The sequence below is a fragment of the Anopheles marshallii genome, chromosome 2 (assembly GCF_943734725.1).
Source record: "Anopheles marshallii chromosome 2, idAnoMarsDA_429_01, whole genome shotgun sequence".
Taxonomy (NCBI): domain Eukaryota; kingdom Metazoa; phylum Arthropoda; class Insecta; order Diptera; family Culicidae; genus Anopheles; species Anopheles marshallii.
In genome coordinates, this window is record NC_071326.1 from 21,936,721 (window position 1) to 21,949,093 (window position 12,373).

A 12,373-nucleotide genomic window follows, 5' to 3' on the forward strand; every position below is an offset into this window, starting at 1 on the left:
AATTATAATAACTTATCATCATTTAACATTAGTAAACATGCAAAACATTTGTAAGTATAGTACAGCTAGTTGTTTTATTACATCAACTTAAAACTTAAATTATAACAAAGAAATGCGTATTAATGTAGAAATTATTAACAAAGAGGATATTTTAAACGGAACAGGGAAAACATTAAATATCATATCCTATGTACGGTGATGGAAGGACCACAAGAGGAGTATTAGTGGATAGTATAGGAATGGAATGAACAAACATCCTTGCAGGAGGAGAGTCGGAGGGAAACAATGACAAGCGTCACGCATGCAGCATCTTTACAGAAAACTTAATCCCGCGTTTTTTTTCTCTCGCTCTCATGCCAAAAGACGTATAACCATTTACCACCCACGAGGGAAAATCTCTTCGTTGTGCGTTGTGGATGTGTTTGGCTGTTGTTGTTTGTACGTTGAAATTCGTTATAAATGGCACTACAGTAATTCCATCAATGCTGAAAACTGTCCCTTCCGATCGTTTTCCAGCGTTGCGTTCATTTCCACGTTATCATCCCGCGGGCAGGATTTTCACAATTCACTTTGGCTGCGTATTACTTTCGTAGGAACCAATACTTGTTACTCTTAATATTATGATAACATGATAAGTAAAAGGTGTTTTGTTATGCGCGCTATGGGTGTAAATAAACGAGCACTACATTGGCACTAATTGGGGGAGAATTCCGATAAATGTTGTTTCGTCAAAGGTACACGGTACTTTTTCCACCACGGGAAAAGCTCTAGACAAGTGTGGTTGGAAAATCGAACTTCGACAACATTGTGTACACGGCCAACGGTGGGCACGCTGGATGACAGATAATGGGAAAATCGTAGCCTAAAATAGTGCAATAATAAAGTAAAATATCCACCAAGTAACGTACAGTAAAGTAATTAATATAAAATTGCTAAATTGAAAAGGTAATGATGGCGTTTAAGATGGAAAACTCTCAGTGTGGTATATTTTTATTCTCACGAAAAGTGCTGATTAGCAAACAAATATAAGCTTATAACATAAAAACATGATATTTATAGGAAAAAATCAAACAAAATTCGAAAGATTTAAAACAAATTTACATTTCTTTTCAGCAGAATGTAAATTTACGACACTTTCCCACGGCACTGTCATCCACGCGACTGTCGGATGCACCGCACTCGCGCATTGTTTGTCTACATGTATGTCTCTCTCTCTCTGCACTATTTTGACGCATTTCGTGCCTCCTCCGCCGAGCTTCAGGAGCTGGTTTGATGCGTTTATCACAAGCGAAACGGTCAAAGGGTAGACATCGCGTACGAGGGCAGCGGAATACGTGGATTGTGCAAATACGGGAACGGTAGTTGTATCTAAAACATCAAAATTGAATAGTAGCGGTTAGGAAGCGGTGTTGCTAATTTGGCTGTAAACTCCCTAGAGTTGGGTCGAGCAGGCAACGCAGTCGGGCGGTGTTGGTGAACAAATTCCATCCATTCCAGCCACCATTCGTTATCGTGAAGAGAAGTGCCCGACACCCGCGAATGTTTTGTATCTATCAAGTGTGTTTTTATGCTCGATATCGTTGGGTGTGCGTACCGCAGTGCCTGTGTGTATGGTGTGTAGCGTAACGGTGATAATCGAAGCAACAGTAACAACCTCCCCCCTACACCCCACAACAACGGTGATTATCATCGACGGAGACGGGAAGGAAAGCCAGTTCCGTTCCAGCTTCTGTTGCGTGCCCCACCTTACTGGTCGGGTCCGGAAACTCCATTTTCTGCACTCCGTTCTCTGTATTTAATTATTTGAAACCAATTATACATCAACAACGATCAATCTGTGACAGTATTATTTTGAAGTAAAAGTGTTTTCGTTATTGTTTAGTGATTTAGCATTGTAAGGCTTGTGTAGTGAAAGATTTCATTGGTAGTATTACTTAAGGGTTGGTTTGCCGTTTGTGATCGATCGGTTTGTGATTTGCTGGTGGAGCGAATTGTTCCAGCAAGATATCATTCATCCGCATCGACAACTCCGCAGCAAAAGACTCCAGTTTTCAAGGCACCCCTGTACTGCTTCTGCTCCCCCCTTTTCCAACCATGGATCCGTTGGAGCAGTCGCGCGTTTTCCTGGATCGCTTCAAAACAACCATGAATCCAGACGACCCACTTCCTGTCTGGGTGCCGATTTACAACCTCAAGTACGACGAAATTGAACCCGCAATCATCGATTGGATCAGAACGTATTTGGACCTGTTGTAAGTAATTGATTTAAATTGCACAACATGCATTACGGTTTGCAGTAAACAGTCCCGCGGCGGTGCTGTACTACGCTGTCATGAGTCATTTTTGTTATTATACACGGAACGAATCATATTCACGTGCAGTGGTAGTGTGCGTAAATACCACTACACACGCACCGTGCACTAGCAGGCGGGGAACAGCTAAACATGTGATTTACAGTGGTGGCTTTTATAGTAGGAGCTGAGAATACAAACATTGATGTCATCCCTTTGCATCATCGTTTGGAAATAGATATTTTTTTTTTTCATAGTACTCCACCGAAAGCCTCTTCGAATTCATGTTCAATAATTGCTGATGTTTTGCTTTACATGTTTACCCAACAGCGGATGTCCCCAGTGCATCTTGACGCCAATCATACGCAAAATTGTGGAAGAAGTGCTGTGCTATTGCAAAGAAAATCCCAAATCTTGCGGTTTCACCGGTCAAGGTAAGTAAAGCACTAACGGCATCCGAGTGGGGTTTGCTCTGTTATTGCGTTCGTCATAAAATAACGGTACGGAAATGGGGCTAAAAGCTATCGGATTTTATTAACACATATGTTTTTTGTTTCTTATTTATGAACCTTCCACCTTTGCAGAGTATAAAACGCTTCAGCTGAGCCAAGAAGTGATTTCACGCGTAAACCGTGTCTGCACCGAACTGTTGGACAATGAGAAGCTGAACAATTTGATCGCCCAGCTGGGCAGTGGTTTGGGTGAGGATCAACCAGACTCGGCCGCTGAGGTTAGCACCGGGCGAAAGATCCATTTTTCGCGCGGAATGAAACATCGGCGACGCACGATGGAGGATCGGCACGTTTGTTTGCCCGAGTTTAACAAACTGTTCTGCACGAAGGATACGGAACCGACCGCTTTTTACGGGGTGTACGATGGACATGGTGGTCAGGAAGCGGCCAGCTTTGCAGCTTCCCATCTGCATTATTATATTGCGCAAAGCGAACACTATCCGCACGACATGGAGCAAGCGTTTCGAGAAGCGTTCCTAAAGACTGATAAATTGTTTCTGGAAAAGTGTGAGAATCATGTATGTATGCCGGCCCCTGTTGAAAATCGCGAATTGGAGAACTAAAATGTTTGTACTATATTTTCCTTTCAGCATCTCATCAGTGGTTCCACAGCCGTAGCTTGTGTACATCACATTAATTCTAGACGCGTTGACATAGCTTGGGTTGGTGACTCTCAGGCGATACTCGTCAAACGCAATCCTGGTGAAGGAATTTGCAAACGACTTGTCCATCCCATCCATGTTGCATCTGATCCGGTATGTATTCCGTTTAAATACTGTATACATAGGAGAAAGATATGATTATCTTACGTTTATTTCTTTACAGAACGAACGACAGCGTATTACAGAGGAAGGCGGTTATGTTATACCTTGGGGCGGCCAGTATCGAGTTAGTGGCCAGTTGGCAATTACACGAGCCTTTGGTAAGTAAAACAGTTTTTTTGTACGGTGTCCCCAGATGTCACCTTCCTTTAGTGTACGATGCTAATTGTTATGTTTCTTTCTCTTTAAGGAAATCGATTCCACAAACCATACGTGACAGCAAACCCAGCTGTTTCGTTAAACCAATGTACGGAGGATGATCTTTTGCTTATATTAGCTAGCGATGGGTTATGGGAAGGGTACAACGAATTCTTGACGTCCATGTTTGTGCTGTACGCAATTCGAAAGTTTCCAGGTAAGTCAAATGAAAAATTGCACTTAGCGTTCAAACTAAAGATGCTTGAACTTAAATGAAAAATGCTTATATATTAGTTTACTTAAAGCTGATTCTTAATGCAGAGTTAAACTAGTTTGGAAAAAAACATTCAAAAATGGAGTTGACAGCATTTTTGCGATCTAAATAAGGTCAACATTTTACCGCGATGTTGACTTTGCTGTGCTACGCTTATTACAATTAGAGCAATCGTTATCTTCAACGGCATCCGGAGCAAAGTTCGATGCTCAAATTCCGCCACACTCTAAATTCCTAATTCCGCACCATCAGATTGTACAGATACGTTCTTTACCAAACGTTCTTCCTCCACACAGAGGAACACAGTGATATATGCCGACATGGAAGAAATAGGAGAAGTAGATATTTTCGAACGCTTTTATCATTATATCCGCTTGCGCTACGTTTTTTTATACACCCCCCATCAAAACGTACCGCGTATAGAAGGTGCTGAAAGAAGACTGTAATTAAAGCATCAGTTCACGTCCGGAGCGGTGTTGTTGAATCCAAACCTACCTTTGTTCGCACCGGGAAGCAGATATCAAAATTTGAATCTTTTATAGATTGTTTTAACTTCTACGAAATTTTGTATTCTTCGTCTTGATGTGGTGCTGATAGGGTTTTTTGTTGTTGTTGTTGTGCGGAATTAGATTCAAATATTTTCATATCAAAAGTCTATCATCACTCGCTCATCGAACCTCAACAAGACATCATGGAATGGTAATAAAGACGAAAATGTTTGTGCCAGCAATTAACTTTTGATACAACTGAAGATCAGAATGTAAACGTGTCAAGTAATTAGATTCTTCGGGTTACAGACAAGGTAGTTTTACGTTGAAGTTCTGGTGCACGCTTCGATAGCTACTAAGACCGAGCAGTCATTGTTCCGTGGATGATTGGCTAGAACCGGTTTTTCAATTCAGTTCGAATGAAGAAATGCACTCTGTGCAATATGTATTGCCTGTTACGAGATGTTCTTTTTTCAATGTTCAATATGGCACTGTATTCCAACATGATTTAAAATCATACTTCTTAAAAAGTGGCACATGGTGGTTATGTCTCAATCTTACCTAAATTTTCTGTGATATTTTCATCTTTTTACATAGCGTATTATGGCAACCCATTTAAACAACAAATATATTTAATTCCTTAGCTTAACCAGGATAGAATTAATTTAATTTGCAAACCATTAATTATAATAACAGCGCTACAGTTGCTTTAAAATCGTTGCAGCTCAAGATAATGGATGTAACACACTTATCAAAACTGTTATATCCAATGTGAAAGTAAAGCCTCCGACAAAATTAAAATATTCAATACAAGCATTCCTTCAAATGTTCCAATTCACTTCGTACGTTAGTGGAAAGCTTCGTTGACACCACGAATTACCGCGTGATCACCACTTCAGGTTGATGCATTCATTAAAGTAAAAAAACACATACCCAAACACTGCTGATAAGAGCGAAAACGAGCCGTGAGACATAGCGCCTCGCAGTAGTTTGTTGATGTTATTTAAACTTAGGCGCCAAGCTAGATGAATGTACACGTTCGAAGCACGTTAAAACTTAACAGTATGCGATCGCGCCGGTATGATCATGAGATGATTTTAACGACCGCTAGATGGAATGTAAACAGTAACTAATGGACGAAATGATCCTGCCAGTGCGGATAATAATATTTACCGGAACACCTTTCTGTAACATGGTATAAAAATTATACCTTAGGATCTTGCTATTTTATTAGCTTCTCACTAATGACTTGTTTTGTACAAAACAATTAAAAGCTTATTATTGTCGTGTACTCATTTAGCATGTGGCAGGGTAGCTAAAAGGTACAAAACGACATTACCAATTGTTCGGCTTCGAGCACCGGGTGTTGAAAGGTGTTGAAACAAATATCATACGTGTTCCGCACCATTCGTCGGTCTGTCTAACACGAACCCGCATACCAACTCCGATATCCGGAGGTGAGGTGGTACCTCACAAGCACACAGTGAAAGGCCTTCGCGGAATGGTCGCAAGTCCAAGATCATCTTCGGTGCAGCACGTTCATTTCTCCCTTGGCTTGGTTTGGTGGTGGCACCGTTAGATTTGATTTTTGTTGTTTCGTTTTGCACTCCGTTTCCGTTCAGCTATCGAACGCCCCCAAACCACCACCGTTTGCCACTGCCCGAAACCGACATTCGCCGTTGATCGCAGCAATCTGCCGTTTCGCGCGAGTCTTGCCCCCGCCGTCATTGCATTGGCCCTGGGGAGGGGCGGTGGAAGCGCATTTTTCACACCTGATGGATTCGCCAGCCACCTTCGCAAACGTTACGTACACGGTGGTTTGGCACACCTCTCGAACATGCTTCTGCGGGTTGGAATATGGTCGCTTCCATGAGGCATGGTCGGGGTCGGGGCCATTCGGTGGCATAAGTGATTTGATCTCGTTTTTATTTCGGAGGAAATTTCACCTTTTGCGCGCAGGGGTTTTTATGTGAGTGTGCGAGTCATAGTGCACTGCACTCTTGAACGGCGTGTTCGACCGCAGAGAACGGTTGGCTTTGGTGGAAATTTGTTGGAACCAGGCGATAAACTCTGGCAGGTTGTGCTTCCCCAAGCAGGTTGAATAAAAAAAAATTGTCCCCATTAAGATGCGTATAGGAGATCTTTCAGGGTGACGGGCAGAGAAAGCAGGTGGCAAGTTAAGGCTTAATTGGGTTTTAACTTTACTGTTGACGAGTTCATCGTGCACTGTTTGTATCAGTTTGAATTTTCAAATGTATCTCCTACGCTTCGCTAGATTAAAATTTCTCCAAATCGTAGGCGAAACAGTTTCACCCGCTGCTTATGCTGTGCGCAATGCTTTCTTCTGCGAATTGAAGAAATTAAATCAAACGACATGTAGCTGTTTGTTAGCGGGGTATTCACACATAACATTAACCACGGCCATGTCATCATTTTAGCTGGTATTTATAGATTTTTAAAATCAATTACTCAGTTCGGTTCGGTTTTCCAGTTGCGTTGCGTATCGCTGGATGGTTGTGTTGTGTGAATAAGTTATGTTCGTTCAGGAAGCCAATTTGTCGACATTTCAGACCACACGGTCGGTTTGAGCTAAAAATTCCCAAACCCCAATGAAATGTTTTCTATAAATGTTGGGCATCGATCAAATGAATCGTTTGAGAATAGTTATTCGTATGAAACTTCATAAGAAGATCATCCGGAATATGGATCGATTCTCCAATGATTTGTTAATCTCTGATGATTCATCTCAAAACTTTGAAGATGCATAAATCTTTACAATTGAGGATCAGTCTTATTTCTTGTTTAATATTCATACAAACTCACGCAACACTATTCGGTTTCAGCAATTATATTTAGAATTAACTGCTTGTCGTTATGCTAACTGGTTGGGCTACACTTACCGTATCCAATTTTAATAATTGAGTTCCCATGCCTGATTGTTATGGAGAACAATTTCCAAACCAAGAAAAAAAAAGTAAATAAATCCCGAATTACGATTCGGTCACGTACAAGCAAACCGCAAAAGAAAGTGGGAAACACCCTTTGTAGGGTAAAGCGTTTTTGTTTGTTCCATGTGTCGATCTTCCGTTGGGGGAACCCGGTTTGAATTCAACCATTTTCTCCAATACGCTCATGCCATTGATCGTCAAAAACGATTCGTTCGGTGCGGTTCGGCCAGTGCGATGTTGCCGTGATCCAGATATTCCAGCGCCTTGTTTTGGGTGGAATTTATAAATTTGTTAGCTTCCGGGCACTTGCGGGCACTGCGGATCCGCACGTGATCCGCAAAACACTTAGAAGCACCCCGGCCATCCCAGGCCGGGATTTAATTGATGAATGTGGGTTCTACGCTGTGCGAGTGAGTGTATGTTTTCGGTGTCTACCTTTTAGTTTCATCATGCCGCGGCCGATTAACAGGCGAGGGAGGGAGTGTGTGCAACCATCTGGAATGATTGCGCTTGCATGATTTACTCTCCGCTCGGTTCGCACTGAAGCTGCTGTAGTAAATGGGGGAGGGGGGCGGAAAACTGACAGGGATGAACCCGCCGGACCATACCGGGGCCATGGCTAAACTAATAATTTCCGCCTCTCCATGCGTTTTTCTCTATTGTGTGTGTGTGTTTCCCTTTCTGGAAAAATTGGTTTGTTACCTCTTTAGCCAATGGACGAATAATGGCGATTAGATATTGGGGAGAAACATACAGCAACGAAACACCATTCCTTTTCCGATCTTAAAACCTAGGTTGGCTTTTGATTTGAAGTGACAGATTGAACAATCTACTCCAAAATCACAAATCGGCAAGCGGTGGAACCATTTCGGGATGTTTCGCAGCGCTAAAGTTTGCATTTACTTCTCGCTTTGCATGAGTGAGCCTTCCACGTCGGTTGGTTGGGTTTCGGTGTGGATCATCAGCGTCGCTTTAGCGTGTCGATTGCGCTCGAATAGAAATAGCGGAAGCCGCTAGACACAGGCGCCGAGAGAAAGAGTGCCGGCGTTTTGGGTGTGGTGCGGTGCTGCGCTAGGAAAAAGGAAACGGAAAACAGAAGAAAAGAGAGTGATTGTAAGGAAATTAAAAATTGGAGGAAAAAAAACACACACACACACACACACACATCGATAAAGTGTGTAGGAAAATTGAAACAAACATTAACGAAAGGAAGGAATGGGGAAGCGGTGAGGAGGAGGAGGTGCAATGGTTTGGTTTTCCATTTTCCCCCATTTTTCGTCCTTTCTCTTTTCCTTTCTCCTGGTGGTGGGGTTGTGGTGCCCGTGGCTGGCGCTTTCTTCTACCCTTTTCTTTTGCCCATTTCCATGCTGTGTCCTCCGATAGCCGTTTTTCCGCCGATCGCGCTAGATATGGCGACTAACGATTCAGAATTGGCTATATAAATTGCAACTCCAATCGGGCGAATTGAATCACGGCATTGAAAGTAACCAACAAAAAAAAAACGAGCAAAGCAATAGAGAGTGTGTGTGTGTGTGTGTGTGTGTATGTACACCGAAAGCAAACGCTGGTGATATTCCATTTCCCCGGTCGTGTATGCCGCTACCCTGTTATTTCACGGTCCTTTGAACGGATCGCACATTCACGATCATCGTCAGGGCCACCGAAACACCGGCAAACGATCGCTATCTGCGCTATCTTATCCGTACATGCGCTCTATCGCTCAAGCTCCGCTGTGGGTGTGTTTGCATGTGTGTTTTCGGTAGAGTTTTTGGGCAATTGAAAGTCCGGGGAAAGATCCGATCTTTTAAACGCCGAGCCAATCAGTCATTGCAGATCGGCTGTTCAGCGATTGGCTTTGGCTGCGATTAGCGAGCCGCATCGTTGCTTTCGTTTTCCGACGGGCTGTTCCCGCTGGTTTTCATCAAGGTCGTGAGTTTGGTGAGGAAATTCAAAGAATTTTGTTGTTGCATGAATCATTGGTTTTCGTGCTTACGAGGCTGCCGTGCGAGAGATACTCATTCGAAGATGTGATCATCTTCCTTCCCGAGATATTGATAGAAATGTGGACGAATTTGTGGGGAAACACAGGTTGTCCTAAAAGCATAACATACCGTGAAGATTACCGCACATCTCCAATCGATTTTCCTATTCGTACGTTTGCATTTTGCTTTTTGGGTGACATTTTTAAGGAGACATAAGCAAAAATTAACTCAAATCAGTTTAATCGAACCTTAAAATATTGTCCTTCAATTGCTTCTCCGTTTATATGAATATAGTGCAATAAACTTACTAAGCTGCCAGATTTCTGTATACTTCCAATCCATGTCTATCAGATCCCATTGATTCTCGAGGACTTCCTTTACGTTTTATTCTTGTAATAATCTATCATCATAATCCATATATAGTTGCTAACGTAATAAAGGGCAGAATTTTATGTTTTTTTTTTGCTTAACTTTAGTGTTTTATACTATTAAACTAATTTTCCTACAAAATAATACATTCAGTAAATTCTATTGCATACTGCTAGGCGCTACACGCGGGACAAATGTGAAATATGTGCCGGTAATAATTATTTAATTCAATGTTTGGACGTTTATATGCCCATTTAAATAAATGCGAAACAAATCAAAATGATTTAATTATATGAAAACAAATAATTGTTTCAGAAGGTAAAATGCGATGGCAAGAGAAGGAAAGAGAAAAAAGGGTCCATCGTTTGATACACGAACCGGGAAGGAACATGGGTAAAAGATCATCATCATGTGCCGTTTTCATTGGCTTTGGAATGGCGTCTCCAACGATGGGTGATGGCGTTGGTATTGAGTTTCGGTGGTCTGTGCTGCGTGTGTGCACTCGTCGATTCCGAAGCGAAGCGACGAGCCGGGCTGAGCTATTTTTGGCAGCGTAAAAAAACCATTCCAAAAACGGCTTTAAAACCTTCACTCGATGTACCATGTCCGCTGCCGTCGTTGTCGTTGTCGTACCCAAAAATGGATTACGAATCTTCTACGTACCATTTATTCTTCCTTGGTTGTTTACCCTTCACGGGGTCCGCTGACATTCTCCCAGTTCCCTCCGCACGAACACATCGGAGGGCAGGAAGTTTGATGCCGAAATTAGTCACTTGTTCCTGCAGGGTTTGGTCACGGGCAGAAGTGAAGTATGAATGTACGGACACAGAGCGTGCAGCGGGCGATGCTGTCACTGTTGTTGCTGTAGGCCACCGTACACTTCCAACTTGTAGCTGTACTGCCGCTTCTCGATCGGTGCGTTGTTTATGCTAGTGTTGAATGGTTGTGGTAGTGTGTGAGTGTGTGTCGGTAAACCTGCCCAAGAAAACTTACCCTTAGCGCGGATGTACATATCTGCTACCAGTGTTGAGGCCGATTCGATCCGCCACGATCGAGCCGAGGCCCGACCGCCGTCACGTGTTACAGCTCGGCAGGAACCGTTTTTGGTCGACCCGCTGCTGATGGGAACCAGATTGCAGGCGCTGGTGGGCCCCTTTTATATTTATTGCACCCCCGACTGGAATGCAGCGGGTTAAGGTTTGTTGCGCCGCTGTACTTAATATCGAGAACGCCCCCAGCGTCGGGAAAGTATGTTGCGCTTTAGCGTTGGACCGTGTAGGATGCAGACACATTTCGATCGATTTGTTGAGTGCAAAATCCTACTGGAACGGGGCTTATCGTTGATTTATTTTCTTCTGGCCGATGATGGGTTAATGAGTTGCAGTTTTGAAGTGCATATTTTTAGCGTGCAACGAGTGGTATATTCAATACAAAGAAAAAAGGAATATGCAAAGAAAATCTTTTCCGTGGTAAAAATTGAACATCAGTTTTAATATTTTAGTTATGTTTGGTCGATTGTGAGAAGATGTTTAGTCAAATAGACATAAGGAATATTTTGCCATTTTCCTGAAGTTGAAGTTTGGGCATTGAAGTAAGCAAAATTGGCATACAAAATTGTGTTCTTCTCTCTCTATTAAAACAACTTTTTGGTCTCGAAAATCTCCTCCTTTCGGAGATTCTCTGATGTAGGTTATCCTAAAAAATATCCATCAGTAACATCCGAGGGCCCTTGGAATGGTTGACGATCTTCGGTACTTTATCTCAATTTTCTCCAGAGATTTCTTAGCAAAGTTCAACCCAAAAGATCACTTGCTCTTTCGCGTGATACTTCATGATGCAAGCGACTATTTCCGGAGAATCCATTGTGACCACATTGCAGACCTCCTCAAATCCTGAAGGAGATTTTATTTCTTTTCACTGATCGTTAACCAGAGAAGGATCTTCTCTCGCTAATTGAAGCGGGAGTCGTCGGAGCATATCTTCTTGATGGAGGACGTAAAGTACACGGTCACTACGCCTGTTGTTTTTTAATAGCTTGTCAATCTTTGAGGTTTACTTACCTCACTTTTCTATGTATAGGTATATTTTTACATTTGTATTCACTCACTGTATTATTAATGTCTATTGATGCCATTTATTTACAATGTAAAAAAGCATCACACCAGGCGAAAGATAAAATCTAACTACCAGTAGATTGCTTTCCGTGGCTTCTCCGCGCTAAAAGCAAGATCGAGCTTATCGCGATCGTAATGTCGTTTGAGGTTCGGTCTTCCTACATTTGAACTAAATTTGTCAGATGGTTGCGATTGCCTCCCGAAACTAGGTTCTCCTTTCTCTAGCCGGGTTTGAAGGCAACCAAAAAAGCCGCAGCATTTCAGTTCACCGATCACAAATGGAAGATTGTGTTTGACTGTCTCCAACGTGAGGCACAAATTGAACGGTGGAAGCACGATGACATCGCGTCACCTGCCCGGAATGAAAACTGATGACGGTGTTTACTGTTTTGGGGAGGAAAATCATCGGCCCCAAAAACGAGAAAACGCAATGGGA

At 42.5% G+C, this 12,373-nt stretch overlaps 1 protein-coding gene across 1 annotated transcript in view; it reads left to right on the plus strand.

The window, feature by feature from the left end:
- The first annotated feature begins 2,094 nt into the window (after window positions 1-2,094).
- Window positions 2,095-12,373, plus strand: part of LOC128707367 (serine-rich adhesin for platelets-like) — a 35,166-nt gene continuing 24,887 nt past the window's right edge. The window contains exons 1-6 of the mRNA XM_053802320.1: window positions 2,095-2,252; window positions 2,622-2,725; window positions 2,876-3,321; window positions 3,394-3,558; window positions 3,629-3,725; window positions 3,815-3,979. Of these exons, the coding sequence (XP_053658295.1) occupies window positions 2,095-2,252; window positions 2,622-2,725; window positions 2,876-3,321; window positions 3,394-3,558; window positions 3,629-3,725; window positions 3,815-3,979 (1,135 nt within the window). The remainder of the gene's footprint in view (window positions 2,253-2,621; window positions 2,726-2,875; window positions 3,322-3,393; window positions 3,559-3,628; window positions 3,726-3,814; window positions 3,980-12,373) is intronic.